This window comes from Ursus americanus, chromosome 20 (assembly GCF_024610735.1).
Source record: "Ursus americanus isolate L20-20 chromosome 20, mUrsAme1.1.p, whole genome shotgun sequence".
Lineage (NCBI taxonomy): Eukaryota > Metazoa > Chordata > Mammalia > Carnivora > Ursidae > Ursus > Ursus americanus.
In genome coordinates, this window is record NC_142146.1 from 8,385,220 (window position 1) to 8,402,557 (window position 17,338).

Here is a 17,338-nt window from a genome sequence, read left to right on the forward strand (position 1 = left end):
AGTGGGAGTCTCCTGTGTTCTTTGTGGGTTTTTTTTTTTTTTTTTTGAGCACTTCCTTGCATTCCGGCGTTACAAGATGTTCCAGGTTCATCTTGTCCTCACTTTGTCCCAGTTCTGGAATCAGTTTCTAAGAGGCCCTGGTTCCTTTTTGTGGAGAACACAGAAACTTGGGTGTTTAGAAACCAGGGTCTAAGCACTAGACCTGCTGTTCACTGCTGGGGTGTCATTGCTTGTGGGTCCTTTCAATGGACAGAGCTGGAGAAAAAGAGCAGTTGCATAGATCCAACCGTATATATGCATATGTATGTACACATGTGTACATGCAAATGCCCACACACTGTTGCATAGTATTTAAAATCATGACTATACTGATGCCTCTAGTACTAGTCTAATCCCACCCTCCCTCCTCCCCTTCCATGCTTGTGGCTCCCTTCTCCCACAGTCATCTGAAGAATCTTGGAATCAAATTCTACTTCTGGAAGTCTCTGCATCTGGTGGCTTTGTAGTGAGGCTCAGGGTCAGATCTCCACGATAAGCGGATGTCCAGTTCCAGGATTCTAAGTATTTATACAGTGAAAGGCATATATCCCAGATGTATTATGTTCTGAAGCTTAAGAACAACATTTGTGGTTAAAAGTATCTGATAGAAAAAAAAAAGTACTTGAAATGTTTTTTTTCTGGTGTGGTTTCAAGGGCAACTTTTAATATATGTCCCTTTTAATATATTCAGTATTTCAAGTACTATAGCCACATAACAAATTGCCTCAAGACTTAGTAAAATAGCCCTTTGCTTGCTGATCAGACAGGACACAGTGAGAACGATTTATTTTTACTGTGATGTTTGGAGTCTTAACCAGAAGACTGGAGGCTAGAAGTTTCTAAAGTGCTGATCACTCACGTGTCTGGTGGTTGATGCTGGCTTTCAGCTTGGATCTCAGTTCCTCTCCCTCTGGGCCTCCCACAGAGGCTTCGCCACATCAGCTAGTTCCTTCCCTCTCCTTCCCTCCCCTCCTCGCCCCTCCCAGCCAGTGGCTGGTTTCCCCAGAGCAAGCCTCCCAAAAAGAGAGAGAGTCTGCCACAGTGTATTATATAAATTGTATTATATATAGTGATATCTGTTAGAAACGCACCTTGCATTTGTTGGGCATATGACTGTTGTACATGTTATTTACCCAACTACACTACAAAGTTTAAGGATAGAAACATTTTCAAGTTTGTAAAGTTTTTACAAATGTATGTCCCATGCACTTTCCTCAGGGAACTCCTGGGGCACAGGCTCTCCTACAAGCGAGTAAGCCAAGGAAGAAGGCGTGGTATGTGGGAAACGAAAGATCCAACGTAGGAGAGAGGTGAAGGAAATCCCCAGATTCCTAATGGTTAAGTGGGTTTCCAGTGATTGTTGCAGCAAAGAAGATTTCCCCAAAGTTTAGCAACTTCAAACAGCCATTTTATCATGCTCCCAGATTCTTTGGATCAGAAATTCAGACAGGGCACAATGGGAATGGCTTGTTCCACGATGTTGGAGGCCTGAGCTCTAAAGAGTCAGTGCCTAGGGGTGACCTGAAAGCTGGGAGCTGGAGTTCTCTGAGGCATTTTTACTTGCACAGAGAGTGGTTGGTTGTCAGCAGCCAGCGGAGCGTGTCGGCCAGAGCACCCACACATCGGTTCTCCCTGTGGCCTGGGCTTCCTCGCAGAATGGCCACCTCAGGGTAACCAGATGGTACGTAGCAACTCAAAGTGAGCATCCGAGCTTCTAAGTGAACATCCCAGCAAGCGGGATGGAGGTTGTATCACTCTGTACGATCTAACCTTGGAAGTCACCTGGGATAGGTAGAGATAGCATTTCCTCTGCGTGCTATAGGTTACAAGTGACTCACTGTTGGCCCAGATTCAGGGGGAAGATGCCTACACCTCACCTCTCCATGGGAGGAGTGTCAGAGAACTTGTAGACATGTCTTCAAACTGTTGTAGGGGTTGTCCTGGGTGAGAGTTAGCAGTAGGTATAGCAGGGAAGCAGCCCAGATTGGAAGAGGCCAGAAGGCTCTAGCAGAGGTTGATTTATGGGGGTGACATCGCTAGGAGTCCCTGATACATCTGGACGTCTTGGGAAGAGATTATTAGAGTAGAGCAGGGAGATTGAATTATTCATAAGTACATATTAAACAAAATAATCAATTGATTATTAACTCCGGGTGGACAATAATTATGTAAGGGACAATTTCATGCTCAGCTGTGAATATCATTTACACAGTGACAATAGTGTAAACATCAATTACTATACTAACCAAGTAGTATGATATAACTTATATTGGGAAGATGGGGGATAGGAAAGGCATATCATATGGTGAGTTGAATATGGGAGAGTAGAGAGAGACTGTCCACATCATCCATCCGTAATTAATGCTTACAAATTAAGAAAAAGTATCATGCCATTTGGAGACATATTCTGAAATAATCAGCCAAAGGGAGGGAAAAGTATTACAGGAAATGGCAGGAAACAGGTTCAGGGGAAGAAAACAGGATTTCTGTTTTCAGAACCTTTGACTCTTTACCTTTGTGGTGGTCCAACTTTGATGAAAATAACTGAAAAACAAACAAACTTTCTAGCAAAAGAAATGCTAGGCCTAGATCATTTTACAGGTGCACACCACCAGCCATTTCAGCTAATCCCTATTAAATATAAACTGTTTCAGACACTAGAAAAAGGAGGAACATACCCTCATTATTAAGTGATGAGCCTACTATGGTCTGAATGTTCATGTCCCCCAAAAGTTATATGTTGAAATCCTAGCCCTGAAAGATGATGGTGTTAGAAGGTAGAGCCTTTGGGAGGTGCCTCGGTCATGAGAGTGGGGCTTCATGAATGGGATTAGTGTTTTGTAAAAAAGGTTCTAGAGAGATCCCTTGCCCCTTCCACCACTTTGAGAACACATAAGAAGGTGCTGGCTATGAATCAGAAGGGGGGCCCTCACTGAAATGTGACCATGCTGGCGCCTTGATCTTGCACTTGTCAGCCTCCAGAACTGTGAGAAATAAATTTCTGTTGTAATAAGCCACCCACCCAGTTTATATTATTTTGTGGAGGAGCCTGAATGGACTAAGAGCCTAATATTACCTTGACCCCAAAGCCAGATAAGGAGCTATGACGATGAAAAACATGCGCCAGATTGCTGAAGAACATAGGTACACTCCCAGTCCCCAGCCTCTGGAAGCTGTGAGAGAGCTTCTCTGTCCTGAGTTGGGGGCAGATGGGACCCAGGCTGTGAGTGTGAAGGCTGAAAGGTTGTGGTGGGAATAGAGACCTGTACCTTGTAAGCCCTGGGGCTGTAGTTTTCATATACTCGCTCTTTTGTTTCCTTTCAATATTTTGGTAACTTAAAAAAGACATTTGAAAGGGAAAAAAAAAAAAGACATAGGTGCAGAAATACTAGGTGAAAAATGGCAAGCCAAAGCAAGCGAGAAGTGCATGTGGGCCTGTGCGTGTGTGCGTGCGTACCAGGAGCAAATTGTGTCTAACTCAGGAATGCAAGGAATGTCTTCACAGTGGGCCTTGAGTTGGCAGTTTGCTGCCCTTAGCCTGTCATTTTTCCCTCTGCGGCTTCCAGTGCTGTTAAGAAAAGCCAGTGCACTCTACAGCCCTCATTATTATCACTGCCCCAGAACTTGCAAGCACCAAAGCTGCCCCATGTTCCAGTGCCTGACCTCCCCCTGCACCTCATCTCAGCTGACTGCAGGTGAAAGCCATGGTGATTGTGATGCCACTGTGTACCAGGGGTCATCACACCCGACTTCCCACCAGCTGGAGTTCTGATTGCTACCAGACTGGCGGGAAAGCCAACTCCAGACTCGCATCCTAACGGTCTGCTGCCCTAGGACCCTTCTGATGCTAACTGTCATAGCCTGGGTGCCTCATAAAGCAGAGTCTGGGGCAGCGAGAGTATGTGCTGTCATACGCATCTCCGGAGAGGACTGAGGAAAGGAAGAAGAGACAATCCGAGAATGTGTTACTGAGCTGTCTGCCAATGAGCACAGTTACTATTTCATCTTGTGTCACATCCCCTCAGAAGCCACATAAAATGCTGGCACATTTTACTGGTTAGAGGTCTGCCTTGTGTGGCTGGAGCAAGGCTCTCTCAATGCCTCAGTGGGCCTGAGGAGCGGCTGTGCCATGAACACCTTGACCATGAATCTCAGCACTGGGTGCAACTGGCTTCGTGTCTGAGGGAACAGCAGCCTGACGGAGGGAACCATGTGTGCTGTTGCTCGGGCTGTTCCATGCACATATGCACCCCTGAGGAGACAAAACTGAGATGGCATCCTTGTATTTGGAAAATAATTTAATCCCTACCTCACTCCATACCCTAAGCAAAGTACTTTACAGCAAAGATCTCAAACAAAATTTGTTTATTTATTTATTTTCAAGTGGAATTTAATTTTATTATCATTATTATTTTTTTTTTAGAGAGGGAGGGAGGGAGAGAGAGAGAGAGAGGAGGGGCAGAGAGAGAGGGAGAGAGAGAATCTTAAACAGCCTCCACACCCAGCACAGAGCCCTACACGGGCTTGATCTCACAATCCTGAAATCATGACCTAAGCTGAAACCAAGAGTTGGACATTTAACTGACTGAGCCACCAAGGCACCCGTCAAAATTTAAAGAAGAAAATATAGGAGTTATAGACAGATTTCTTGAAACAGAAGCAAAAACCACAAAAAGTTGATAGAGTTTATATTGAAATTTTAGAAACTGTACATCAAAAGTTAATGAGTTATAAACTTGGAGATGTTTAAAACATATACTTTATAAAGAATTAGCACCCAGAGTATATCAAGAACTCCTACAAATCAATAAGAGAAAGAAATGGCAAAATGGTAAAAGGATATGGACAGACAACTCATACAAGAGGAACCCCAAATAGCAAATAAACATATGAAACGATGCTCATCATTATTAATAACAGAGAAGTGAAGATTAAAACCATAATATGGGTCTCTCCACACTTGGTTGTGCTTCACAGATGGATTGGTGCAAATGTTGTGTTGGCCAAAAATGGACAAGTGCTGACTTAGGAATATATACCTATGAATAATAAAAGTATGAAGACACACACTTCACATTTATGTAGCTGTTATCTGGTGGAGGGCAAAGGGCTGAGGGAGGGCTTCATCTGTATTTTTAATGTTTTTTCTTAAGCTGGGTGATGGAAACATGGCTTTTGTCATGTTATAATTTATACATTTTTTCCAGTATAATATTTCACAAAAGAGAAGGAAAAGATGTGTTCGTGTACTGAGCTCCTCTTTTGTGCTAGGCCCTGTGCAGAGTGCCCGTGTGTGAGTTCCAGGCCTTGCCCCTGGGGGTCTCCCAGTCTGAGGCGGGGAGAAGAGAAGGCAGGATTTAATAGGGGTTGCATGGGTTGAGTGGTGGAGGGAGGCCCAATTACAGCCCTATCATACAGGTGCCCACAGGCACCTCTTGACTGAGCCCATGGGAAGAAGTGGCCCAAAGGAATATGTGGGGAAGAAGTCAGCAAAGTAAGATGCCAGGCAGGCAGGACTTTGGAGTTGGATGTCCTGGGCTCAAATCTCAAGACCATCACTTACTGGTTAAGGTGCCTCTTCGAACTTCAGCTTCTTCAGGGTAAAATAGAGATAGCTCCCACCTTTTCCAGGTTATTGTGAGGTTGGGGGGCACATAGCAGATGTTCAACAAACAGTAGGTCTTGTTTTAAAGAGGGCAAAGCATAGGTCAGATCTATTCCTGCTTCATGTTCACCTTGTATTTTATTTTTTCCAATACAACCTAAGGTAGATAGAGGGGCATGGTGAATCCCCAGATGCCCATCCCCCAGCCCAGACTCATTTCATCTACACCTCTACCCACTTTCCATATCATGTAGTCAATCTGGGCCTCATATCACTTGGCCGTGCGCATTGCTGTCTAAAAGAGCTCCCCTTGACCTTTGGGCAGATGGTGATCTCCCTGCAGAACACCACCGCAACCAGCCGCTACCTGCGAGTCCTCCCGCCTTCTACGCCGTACTTCGCTCTGGGATTGGGTGAGTCAGCCTGGTGGTGGTCTGGACCACCTCAAAATTGTATGTGGGGCTTGCTCCTGGCACAGACCCGCCTGACCATCAGATGAGCCTGGGCCCACCTTTCCCTTAGCAGTCCCTGGGGCCCTTCCACTCTGCCCATAGCTTGCCCACCTCCAGCCCATCCTCCTGGTGATGTCTCTGAGTCCTGCCAGCCCCTTTCTCCAGGCATCCCTTCTGGACCCTGGGCCTGCCCTCTGCTCACCCTCCATGCTGCCACTGCCCTCAGTCAGGTCGTCCTCATTCCTCATTTAAACCATTGTAGAGGCTTCCCAGCCGGCTTTCCAGCTTCCACAACACAGTGCTTTATCCAAGAATAGCTCTGATCATGTCATTCCCCTCTCTAACCATGCGCAGAAGCCCAAATGGCTCTCTGCTGTCCACAAAATACATTCTAAGCCATCAGGCCAGGCATGGCCTCCCCTAACTATTCCAGATGGACCATATCTCTCCCCCACCACCTGCCCAGGCCCTGGTATATTCACCTGGACTCCCTGCCCCAGCAGCCTGTCCCCCTTGCACGCCCTGGTGGTTCTGCCATCAGCGTGGCCTTGGCCCAAAAGGCATCTACTCATGGAACAGCCCAGCTGTGATGGGGTCTACCTGTGCCCCCTGGTTGCTACCCATAGCACTTGAACCCAAGTCCTGGGGGCTGACTGCTCCCCAGGTCCTCATCTGTTGCTTTTGTCACACACAGGGATGTTCCCAGGAAAAGGCGGCATGGTGGCTCCCGGAATGACCTGCCAGTACACTGTCCAGTTTTTTCCCGACTGTCTTGGGGATTTTGATGATTTTATCTTAGTCGAGACCCAGTCAGCCCACACACTCCTGATCCCCTTGCAGGCCCGGAGGCCACCCCCAGTGCTGACGTGTGAGTGTGTGTGGTCTGCCTTCCCTGGGATTCAGTTAGGGTTGAGTCCCTGTAAAGACTGCCAGCTCTCAGGGCCCCTTTGTGGCAGCACATGACTTGGTCCTCCTGGGCAGGGGTTTCTGGGTCCTGAGGAGGCACCTGCTAGCAGCTTCCATACAGCCTTCCACCATGTCAGGCCCCAGTTGTCCTTCACAGTGGAGGCTGACTCAGAATTGCACACAGCAGGAGAGGAGGCCAGCAGCCTAGCTAGCCCCAGCGCAGGCTTTGCTGACTCCTGGATCCCCGAGTGGGCCTATGCCACATTGAGGCAAGGAAGGGGTGCCTAGGGCCCTCAGCAGATGTCCCCTCTGTGGCTGCATGGGTGGCTTCTTTGGGAAGGCTGGCTTTGGCTGGGCTCCCTCATTAGCAGCCAGCCTCTTCGGCTGGGCACAGGCTGGAAATTAGGACTCTGACCCACTGCCCCCAGGGCCACGCTGCGTGGCCCTGGCTGAGGCCTGTGTCAACAGTGAGCACAGACTCCTGTTGTTCTGGAGACCAGTGGCTGCCATGTAGGCGCAGGGCTCAGGGCATGTCCCCATTCATCCTCTCTGCTCCAGGTGCTGGGCCGGAGCCCCTGCATCCTTCCACGGCTGCTCTGAGCTCTGGCTGGAGCTCAGGTGAACAAGGGCAATAGGGCCTATTCAGAGCGATGTGTTATTTCTTTTGTGCCTCTTTTCCTATGGCTCCAGTGTCACCAGTGTTGGACTGTGGTTACTGCCTCATTGGGGGAATGAAGATAACCAGATTCATCTGCAAAAACGTGGGCTTCAGTGTCGGCAAGTTCTGCATTATGCCCAAAAAGAGCTGGCCACCACCAAGTTTCAGGGTGAGTGACTGCACACTGCTACCTGGAGCAAGAGCAAATCCATCCAAGAAAATCCCTCCCACCCCAGTCCCATAAGGAACTTGCTAGAGTGCACCTGTGATTGGAGACACACAGACAAAAGAATTGTGTAACGTCTCTCTCACTCAGCTGCCATAATCAACATGTATGCAGACCAGTGCTGTAGTTCTTGTCACTCCACCGAGACCTGTGTCACCTGGGCAGCTTGTATCACCTCCCTTATCCTTCCAAGCCTGGCTCAAGCGTCACTGCATTTAATCCTTCATTCAGTCATTACTGTGGCAAATGTTTTCCTAGATCCGAGGTCCTAAGTTGGCAGCTCTTTGGCTGAATTCTGTGTGCGTATTTATTTGGCACCGTGCTCAAAAACATTTTTGGGAGACAACATTTAAAACTAGGGAGATTGCACCTAAAACTCTGCATTTCCAGTCTCTGAAAAATTGGAGGGGTGCCTGGCTGGCCAAGTTGGTAGAGCATGTAACTCTTGGATCTCGGGGTTGTAAGTTTGAGCCCCACGTGGGTGTAGAAATTAAAAAAATAAAATCTTTAAAAAAGAGAGAGAGAGAGAGAGAGAGAGAAAAGAAAAACTGGAAGATGTGCAGCACTGGGCCAGGATTCCCTGTGGCCCCTTGGCTGATATGGAGCCCTGGCCCCATGGATCGCGTGCTCACACTGTTATTTTCCAGATCTGTTTCTCTGTAACTATGTCTCTGGAACACAGGTGATAGATCCAGAGAACTGCGTGTTCCAAGCCCATCTGGCTCACTTCTGTTACCTGTCAGGGTCCTCTAGGTGTGGGTTTGTGTCCCCAGAGCGCTGAGAGGGCTTCCTTTGCCAGCGAAATGGCAGCTCCCCTCGACTCCAGAACTTAGAGCTGGGGGTGGACTGGGGATGGAGGCAGCCACGCAGGGCGCTGGGGTGGGGAAAGGACTGTGCTTTGGGAGCCCTCCTCCCTGGCGGGGCCTCCTCTCACGCTTCTGCTCCATATCTGAAGCACTCGTCAGTGGTGTTCCTCCTGCCTCCTACCAGCGCTCAGCTCCTCACGGGTGTTCTGTGATCCTTCGGCCCAGGGAATGTGGAGGGAGTGCTTGCGGAATGGGCGAGCCTCAGTTTCTTCATTGGCCGTGTACTGGAAGATCCTTAAAATCCTTCAGATTGCAAAATAGGATGTTTGGAGGAGAGAAGTGTGTAATGGGAGCGCTGGATTTTACAATCGCTTCCATGCTCCTGTGTAATCTTCCGCTTCTCTTTAAGGCTGTTGCAACCATTGGCTTCGTCGAGCAACCTCCCTTTGGAATCCTGCCTTCGGTGTTTGAGCTGGCTCCGGGGCAGGCTGTATGTATGGAGGTAGGTAATTAGACGTGACGTATAGTTTCTCCTCGGCACGACTGGACATTGCTGTTTCCACAGCTGCTTACCTGATGTCACTGGCCTCTGTTTTTGTGACTTGAATATCCACTCCCATTCCAGGATGGTTTCTGTGTAGGAGGGTGTTCCTACGTTCTTGGGAGGTTCCCACGTTCTTTGACTGTCTCCTGACACCTCTTACAAAGCAAGTGCAGACAGCCCTAGCATTCCATCATGATGCCCCAATGCTGCGTGTCCGCACTGTTAGCCTGGGAGTCCCTCCCATCTTAGCTGCCTCTGGAATCTTCCTTTGGTTCTTTGGTCTCTCTTGGATACCTTCCCCACACCCCTGCCAGATCTGGTGCCTGGGGGATGATAGTGACTTTGTCCTCTCTTTCCTTTTTCATCCTCAGTTATATGGTCAACGAGGCCTTCCTTCAGCCTTATTCTGAACCTCTACAGAAGCTCTCAGACTTGGGTCTGCGGGCTGTGGGGCTTGTCCTTTCCTAACCAGCTTCTTTCAGTGGCCCCTTTGGCTCATCACACCTGCTCACTGATCCCCAGCACAGTCTGAGAAACGATGCTGTCTCTTTGCCCCTCTTGCTCCACACCTTCACCCTCCCTGACTGTCCAGCCCAGGGATCAGACTCTGAGCCGCAGGCATATGTGGCCTTCCTCGCTAGCCTGTTGGAGGAGGCACTGACATTCAAGAGTGAAAACTGTCTAGTCTCTAAGGAAGGGGATTTGAGCCAAGAGCTGTAGGGTTTTCAAACTACCTATTGCAATCTCCTGAGAATCTTGCAAACACACGGGTGTCTTGGCCCTAGTCCTGAGGTTTTGAGTTAATGGGTCTGGGGTTTGCCTGAGGCATAGGATTTTTAAAGCCTTGCAAGTGTGCAGCAAAGTTTGAAGACCACTTCTGTGAGCTGCTTTGCCATAGTGAAAAGGAAGGCTTCCTTTATTAGCTGCTTTCCAGTGTCAAGTGCCTGATGGCATCTCGTTTGGGAGTCCTGGAGCAATGCCTTTTTGTTCATGTCTGTGCTAATCTCATCCCTGGTAAGAACCTGGCTTTTGGGGTTGGGATGAAGCCAATTCAGGGTGTTGTAGGGTTTTGTCAGACCTCACCTGCTGATGGAGAGTGGCTTGGGTCCTTTTGCCTGGTCCAGGCCTTGTCAGTACCTTGCGGTGTGGCTTTAAGGAATTGGGGCCGGCCACCCCTGCCCAGGCCAGGATATCCCCTCATCTCATCTTCCTGTGATTTCCAGGGAAAGGAAGAGGGGAGCAGCAGGACTCTTCGGGGAGCAGTGAGGAGTCAAGGGGGGGGTTTTCCCCTTGACACTCCTTGTGTATTGATTGTTTGGGGTTTGTTTTAAAATGTATTCATATTTCTGGGGCACCTGGGTGACTCAGTCAGTTAAGCGTCTACCTTCAGCTTGGGTCATGATCTCAGGGTCCTGAGATCGAGCCCCACATCGGGCTCCCTGCCCAGCGTGGAGTCTGCTTCTCCCTCTCCCTCTGCCCCTCCCCCTGCACCGCCGCCCTGCTCGTGTGCTCTCTCTCTCTGTCAAATAAAAAATAAAATCTTTTAAAAGATTTTTCTGAACAAGAAACAAATTCACATGATTAAACTTCAGAAGCTGCAACTAGATGAACAGCGAAGTGCTCCTTCTCCCTGTGGTTTTCAAGTTCTTCACCCACCCAGAGGCCACAGCCCCACCAGTCTCTCAGCGCCCTGCCAGATAACGCGGTGCCTGGCGAACAACCGCGTGTGTGCTTTCTTTCCCTTGCTTCTCGCTTTCCTTTCCACAGATCGCTGCCCACGCTCTACCCCATCCTGCCACTCACTGCTCTGTCTCAGAGTGTTCTCATATTCGTCACAGCTGTGCAGTAGCCCCCCACACCAGTGCGCCGTAACTCAGCTCAGCCGTCCCCTGCTGCTGGCCGCGAAGATCCTTTCTGATCTCTGGCCATTTCAGGGACTCCATACATCACTCTGTCCCGCTGTGAGTCTGCTGGCAGGTTCTAGTCCTGGAAGTGGATTTGCCGACTCCGGGGTCTCTGCTGGTCAGAATTGTGGTTCACGTTGCCCAAATCCCTACTATGTGGGTATGTCAGGGTGTCTGTTCCCTCACACCCTTGCCAATACAGTGTGTTATCAAATGTAAAAGAAAAACTGTTACCAAAAAAAAAAAAAGGAAAGAAAACCTGTTGTCATGAGTATTTTAAAGCATATGCAAAAATGGGAGAGGCTAGTTTAACACTCACTCGTGTTCTCAGCACCCAGTCAACATTTATCAACTCTTGGCCAAACTCATCGCATCTGCGCCCCTCCGTCTCTTCCAGCCAAGCCCTGCCCTCCAGATTATTTTGAAGAAAATTCAGCTATCTTATCATTGCATTTCTGATTGCTGGCTTTCTGCCCTTTGTCCGTATGTAGAGTGAAAACTTTTTCTGGGTGGTTTTCATTTGCATTTCTTTTATCATGGATGAGGTTAAACGTGTTCATGTGTTGAGCTGTTTGTAGCTCAGTCTCGGTCTCAGTCTTTTTCTTCATGCCTTTCAACATGCTTCCTGCATTAGTCTGGGGTGGGGCCTTGGTGGAACCCCCTGGCCTTAGGGAGAAGGGGCGTGGGGGGGAGCTGGGAGGGAAGTGAGAAGTGGAGAACAAGGGGAGAGGGTGTGTGTCAGAGGAGGAGGAGGGCAGCTCCTTAATGGGAGGTAACAGGGCAGCCCTTCTCTCCACAGGTCTTGTTCCTCCCAACGAGCCTAGAAAAGGCAGAGCAGACCTTCGTCATTGTGTGTGACAACTGCCAGATAAAGGAGCTGGTGACCGTAGGTGGGCTTGTGTGTGCTTCCAGGCCTGGGGCCGGTGCGGGTGGGTACCCTGACTCCAGAAGCTACTGCATTAGCCTTGGCATAGCCACCCTATCTCAGGGGGCCACACTGAGGGGGTGCTGCAGCCTCTAGGCTCTGGGGCCACACTGAGGGGGTGCTGCAGCCTCTAGGCTCTGGGGCCTGGTGCTCTGGTCAGACGTTGGAGACCGAAGCCATTGTGGCCTTTGGGACAATCCCAAGGAGCCTTCTAGTGAGAGACAGATGGAAACCTGGGGTGAAGTCTTTGATTTCTTAGATTTTGATTTGATTTCTTCATTTTGAAACTCACCCCGATCTCCTTTGGGGAATTTCCACAAACTTACACATAAATGACCGGAGGCACCCCAGGTTCTGTGGAGCCAGAAGGGGCATCCTGCTGGACTTCCCCAAGATGCCCTTCTTCCTTCCTTCCTTCCTTCCTTCCTTCCTTCCTTCCTTCCTTCCTTCCTTCCTTCCTTCCGTCCATCCTTCCATCCAGTTTCACCCAACAAGCATTAACTGCATGCCCGCTATGTGCCAGGTTATCAAAATCACCTCCTTGTAGTCTGGGAAGATATGGGTGCAGGATCTGTGTGCGGATGGCCCCCTGTTCCTGGGGTCATGGTCAAGGCCAGTTGCACGTGGATGGTGGCATAGATCCTGTGACAGCCTTTGGCCACAGAGTCCTGATTTCAGCCCCGGTGAAACTTTACTGTCTTACTATGTCAGGAATTGGGCAGCTGGTTGCTTTGGATCTGATCTATATTTCTGGTGAAGAAAGTCAGCCGGAGCCTGGAGAGCTCACAGACTTAACAGCCCAGCACTTCATACGCTTTGAGCCTGAGAACCTTCAGTCCACAGCTAGAAAGCAGCTGATTATTAGAAATGCTACGTGAGTGACCCTGTGCCAGACCCTCCGATGTGCACCCTTTCTCCTTCTGCACCTGGCCTGGAGTTCCCAGTGAGGCAGGGGGTTCCTTCCAAGGGCCAGGAAGGAATCTGGGCACAGGGTGGAAGAACCCAGATTTGCACTGCCCATCATGGTAGCCGCATGTGGCTATTGAAATTGAAATCTATTAAAATAGTTTTAATTTTGCTTTTTTGGTGGCACCAGTCACATCTGAAGTACCAGCCACATGTGTAGCTTGTGACCATCATATTGGACAGAGCAGATATGTAAGACAGCCGTTGCTGCGGTCTGTTAGTGGGACAGTGTTGTTCTAGGTCATCCTGGAGTACCCTTAGCCCAGAACAGTTTTGCAGAGAGGTCTTGCCCTTCCCATGAGGGGCAACCATCCCAAGTTCCAGGATCAGGCAGATTGTGACCAGTGGGTTCAGTTCCTGACCATCCTGTGAGCACCGCCTTCCCTGGTGACCCCAGGCCTTGCAAGTGTCTGTCACCCAAGCTGATGAGCAGTACCCATCTGCCGTCCCTCCCCGTCCGCAGCCTGCTGGAGTCCCGCCTCCCCACCACCGTGGAGTTGTCACGGCTCTGTTGGAAGCTGGCGGGCACATCCCCTTCTGGACAGAGCTGTCCTGGGAGGCCACAGCTGGAGGGGTGGAGGAGGGTAGGGGGGGAGTCCAGGGGGCAAACTTTGGAATTCTCATGTGGTAGGAGACACTGCAGACAGTGGTCCAGATATCTGCAGCTTCATAGTTAGAGTCAGATTCCCTGTGTTTACCATTTTCCCTAGTCACCGTGGCTCCAGCCCCCAACTGCTGCAGTGGAGAGAGGGAAGCTCTCTTAGGAGGTCTCCAGCGTAGCCTCCTTGACCCACGTGCTCCCCCACCTCCTGTTCTTGGGTCCTTCGCTCACTCCTGGAGTGGGGCCCAGCTGGGCAGGGGGTCGGCAGACTGGTCCTGGCAAAACTGGGACGTGGCCTTGGATCTGCTGCCCCCACAGGCACGTGGAGCTGCCCTTCCACTGGCAGACCATGAAGCCCAACCTGCAGCCCCTAATGCCAGGAGAAACCTTCAGCCTGGACAGCCTCAAGTACCACCCTGACAGGGAGACGGCCTTCTCCATCCTGCCCGAAAGGGGGGTTCTCAGCCCCCACGCAGACCATGAGTTCATCCTGAGCTTTTCTCCTCATGAGGTAAAAATGATGCCATCCTGGTAGTCACACATGATGGGGTCGTGGTACTTTCACCCCCCTCCCCGCCCCCATCCTTGTTCTTCAGTGACACTGAAGCTGCAGCGGAGCCTGACGAGATCCTGGCATCCTCCGAGGTTGGCACTTAGCTGAGAGTGGGGCCGGAGGACAAAGTGGCCTATCCTGCCTGGTCCTGATGGTGCACACACCTTGTCTGCGGCAGGACCCTGAGCTCATTTCCTCAGCTCTGGTGTCTTCCCCGAGTCCACTGTGTCGGTGGCAGTACCATCTCTGTCCAGCCCCCAGCGTCCCCCAGAGAGTGAGGTGCAGGTGCTGAGGGCCAGGTTCACATGGTGGGCTCCTGTGCGAGGCCCTGTGCATAACTCGAGAGGGGAGTGAGAGCTGGGTGTGAAGGGGGTGCTCTGGGACCCTGTTCAGCCAGCATCCTGGCCCTACTCTTCTGGGAGGCTGTGGTGCTTCCCACAGTTGAGGGCACTGCCGATAGACAATGCCAGGGTCTGGAGAGCCTGTCCTTTCTGTTGCTCAGGTCCAGCTGAGGTAGGAATGCCAGTCTTGAGACTGCGGCGGCCCCTACACCCTGAGTCCTGCCTCCCATCCTGGCAGGCCACCCCTCTTTCCCTAGGATAGGGGGGCGGTAGCAGGAAAGTGGCACCGTGTTTTCCAGAAGTTCTCTCTGGCAGCTAGGCCAGGAGGAGAAGGAATTCCTGCCATGGCTCCTGGCTTCTCCAGGGCAGCCTGATTGGAATGCAGTTTGTTTTCAGGGTGCTGTGTTTGTCTTGCAGCCCAGGGATTTTCACAGTGTGCTCCAGATGGTGCTAGAGGAAGTCCCAGAGCCCATGAAGTGAGCGGGGACTTGGGGACTGGGCCTTATATGAGGGGTGGACAGTGGGGCCTGCCTTCGCCTTGGGGATACTGGGGAGGGCAACGGCAAGGAGTGAATGACCCCCCTGCCCCCCAGCAGGCTTTGACGTGGGGGGGGGGCTTCTGCCTTGCCCTGGCGCCTAGGCCCAGAGGGGCTCAGCCACAGGAACTGCTTGCTGGGCTCCACTCACTGTTAACACCGGGCAGCCAGGCTGCTGGGTCCTGGGTGGTGGCAACTAAGGAGGAGAGGCTGTAGCCCATCGGGGGCATCTCCCTCAGCTCTTCCCTGGACAGACTGTCAGGGTGGGTCTCCAGTCAGCCTCGCGTGGAGACCCCAGGCTGGATGCCACTACAGTGTAGTCCTCGGAGGTGACAGGCAAGGCGCCCTGCCCCAGTACTGTCACTTTTCGGTTGTCTCATGCCTCTGATTTGAGGGTGCTTAGGAGCTGCGGGTAGGGGAGTGCTTTCTTTTCACAAGACCACAGATAAGGGACAGAGGTGGGGGCCATGCAGGGCCATGCTCCTGGGCTGCGTTGGCTCTTAGCTCACGGTGGGTTTGTGTTCAGCTTGGAACTGGGAAAACTGAAGGATTCCTCCTACTCTGTGGATGACGTGATTGTCCTGGAAATCGAGGTGAAAGGCTCAGTGGAACCTTTCCAGGTTCTCTTAGAACCGTATGCCCTCATCATCCCTGGGGAGAACTACATTGGCATAAATGTGAAGAAAAATTTTAAGGTAGGCTATGGTCTCCCCCCAGCCTAGGCTGGCCATGAGTGTGCGGGACTTGGCATGAGTATAGGGAGAATGTGGCTGGAGGGGTGGATGGCAGCCACTGCATAGAGGATGAGACTGTCCCCAGGGCTCTTGAACCTGACTTGGTGTGCACAGATGACGGGCCGGGCCTGTCATTTTACCAGCTCCCCAGCAGCCTCCGAACAATAGGGCCATGGGACTGTTCCTGCGTTCCTGGGCCTCTGGTGGGATGTGGTGCCCACAAACTGCCATGTGGTGTCGGTGCCGTTGGATGGCCAATAATTAGCTGGGATGGTGTCAGGAGGACCCATGTGGGCCCACAGCCCTGCGGTCCTTCGGCGGGTGCAGATTTGGATGGGGGCGGCGCCTGGCGAGCCCGGGTTGGGGCGTGTCTTGCAGATGTGGAACAACAGCAAGTCCCCCATCAGATACCTGTGGGGGAAGGGCAGTGACTGCCACATCATTGAAGTGGAGCCCTGCACAGGGACCATAGGTAACTGTGGGGACAGTGGGGGAGGGGCTGGCGGGAGGGGGAGATCCAAGAAGACAGGGGCCGGTGCAGGGGTTCAGAGGGCTCCGGGAGCAGCTCCAGCTGCAGCCTGGCCTGTGTGGCGGATGAGAAAAGTCAGCGGAGGCCAGACATCTGGGCCCAGCCGCAGGGGGGGGCTGCCCCCCTCCCTTCCTCCAGCTCGCTTCCCCCTCTCTTCCAGAGCCCAACGAGGTGGAGGATTTTGAGCTGAGCTTCACCGGGGGTGTCCCTGGCCCAACATGCCAGGACCTGCTGTGTGAAATCCAGAACTCACCCTCGCCGGTGGTGTTACACATTGAGGCGGCCTTTAAGGTGCTGCTGGGGGGCTGCGCGGCTGGGTGGGCCGGAAGGGTGGCAGGGGTAGGGCGCAGAGTCAGCTCCCAAGGCAGCCCAGTGACAGGCCCCTCTGGGTGTCTCAGGGGCCCGCGCTTGTCATCAACGTCTCAGCCCTTCAGTTCGGTTTGCTGCGCCTGGGGCAGAAAGCCACCAACTCCATCCAGATCCAGAACGTCAGCCAGCTCCCTGCCACGTGGTGCATGAGGGAGAGCCTGGTCTGCCTCCAGGAGAGGCATGAGGGCGTAAGTCGGGCACGTCTGGCTTGAGCGCTGCCACCCCTCCCCCTGGGAGCGGACTCACTGGTGGTGGAGGAACGGTGAAACCTGTCCTGGCGTGTTCAGAGCATAGAGGCTGGAGAGGAAGAGCCTGCCTGGTCACTCTTGCCTGGCAGTGTCCCCGGTTCTCCCCATCTCAGGCAGTTGGGGTCCTCTCTACAGCAGAACTTAAACCTGAACTGGATTTTCCTGTTCCTTTCTCCACCATCTGATGTGGAAATAAGACATGGGTCTCTCCTTCTGTCAGAGCAGCCTGAGTTAGGACGAAAACAGGCAGCTGAGCTGAGCGGGAAGCTTCCAGGCCTCCGGGGAGGGCCAGGCCCTCAGGGCTCCCCACCAAAGGTTCCGAACCTCCCAGGGACTGTGCTTGCAGTTTGACTACCTGCCACCAGGGGGCACTTGCGCCTGGGCCTGAGGCCCCAA

General features: G+C 51.8%; 1 protein-coding gene across 1 annotated transcript in view; it reads left to right on the top strand.

Annotated features, from left to right (window-relative positions):
- The window catches only part of DLEC1 (DLEC1 cilia and flagella associated protein), a 75,845-nt gene that overhangs the window by 37,535 nt on the left and 20,972 nt on the right, over window positions 1-17,338 (top strand). Inside the window, exons 7-18 of the mRNA XM_045798236.2 lie at window positions 5,970-6,057; window positions 6,791-6,964; window positions 7,693-7,829; window positions 9,102-9,194; window positions 11,940-12,030; window positions 12,777-12,939; window positions 13,951-14,143; window positions 14,944-15,002; window positions 15,589-15,757; window positions 16,175-16,268; window positions 16,486-16,616; window positions 16,724-16,882. Coding sequence (XP_045654192.2) covers window positions 5,970-6,057; window positions 6,791-6,964; window positions 7,693-7,829; window positions 9,102-9,194; window positions 11,940-12,030; window positions 12,777-12,939; window positions 13,951-14,143; window positions 14,944-15,002; window positions 15,589-15,757; window positions 16,175-16,268; window positions 16,486-16,616; window positions 16,724-16,882 — 1,551 coding nt within the window. The remainder of the gene's footprint in view (window positions 1-5,969; window positions 6,058-6,790; window positions 6,965-7,692; window positions 7,830-9,101; window positions 9,195-11,939; window positions 12,031-12,776; window positions 12,940-13,950; window positions 14,144-14,943; window positions 15,003-15,588; window positions 15,758-16,174; window positions 16,269-16,485; window positions 16,617-16,723; window positions 16,883-17,338) is intronic.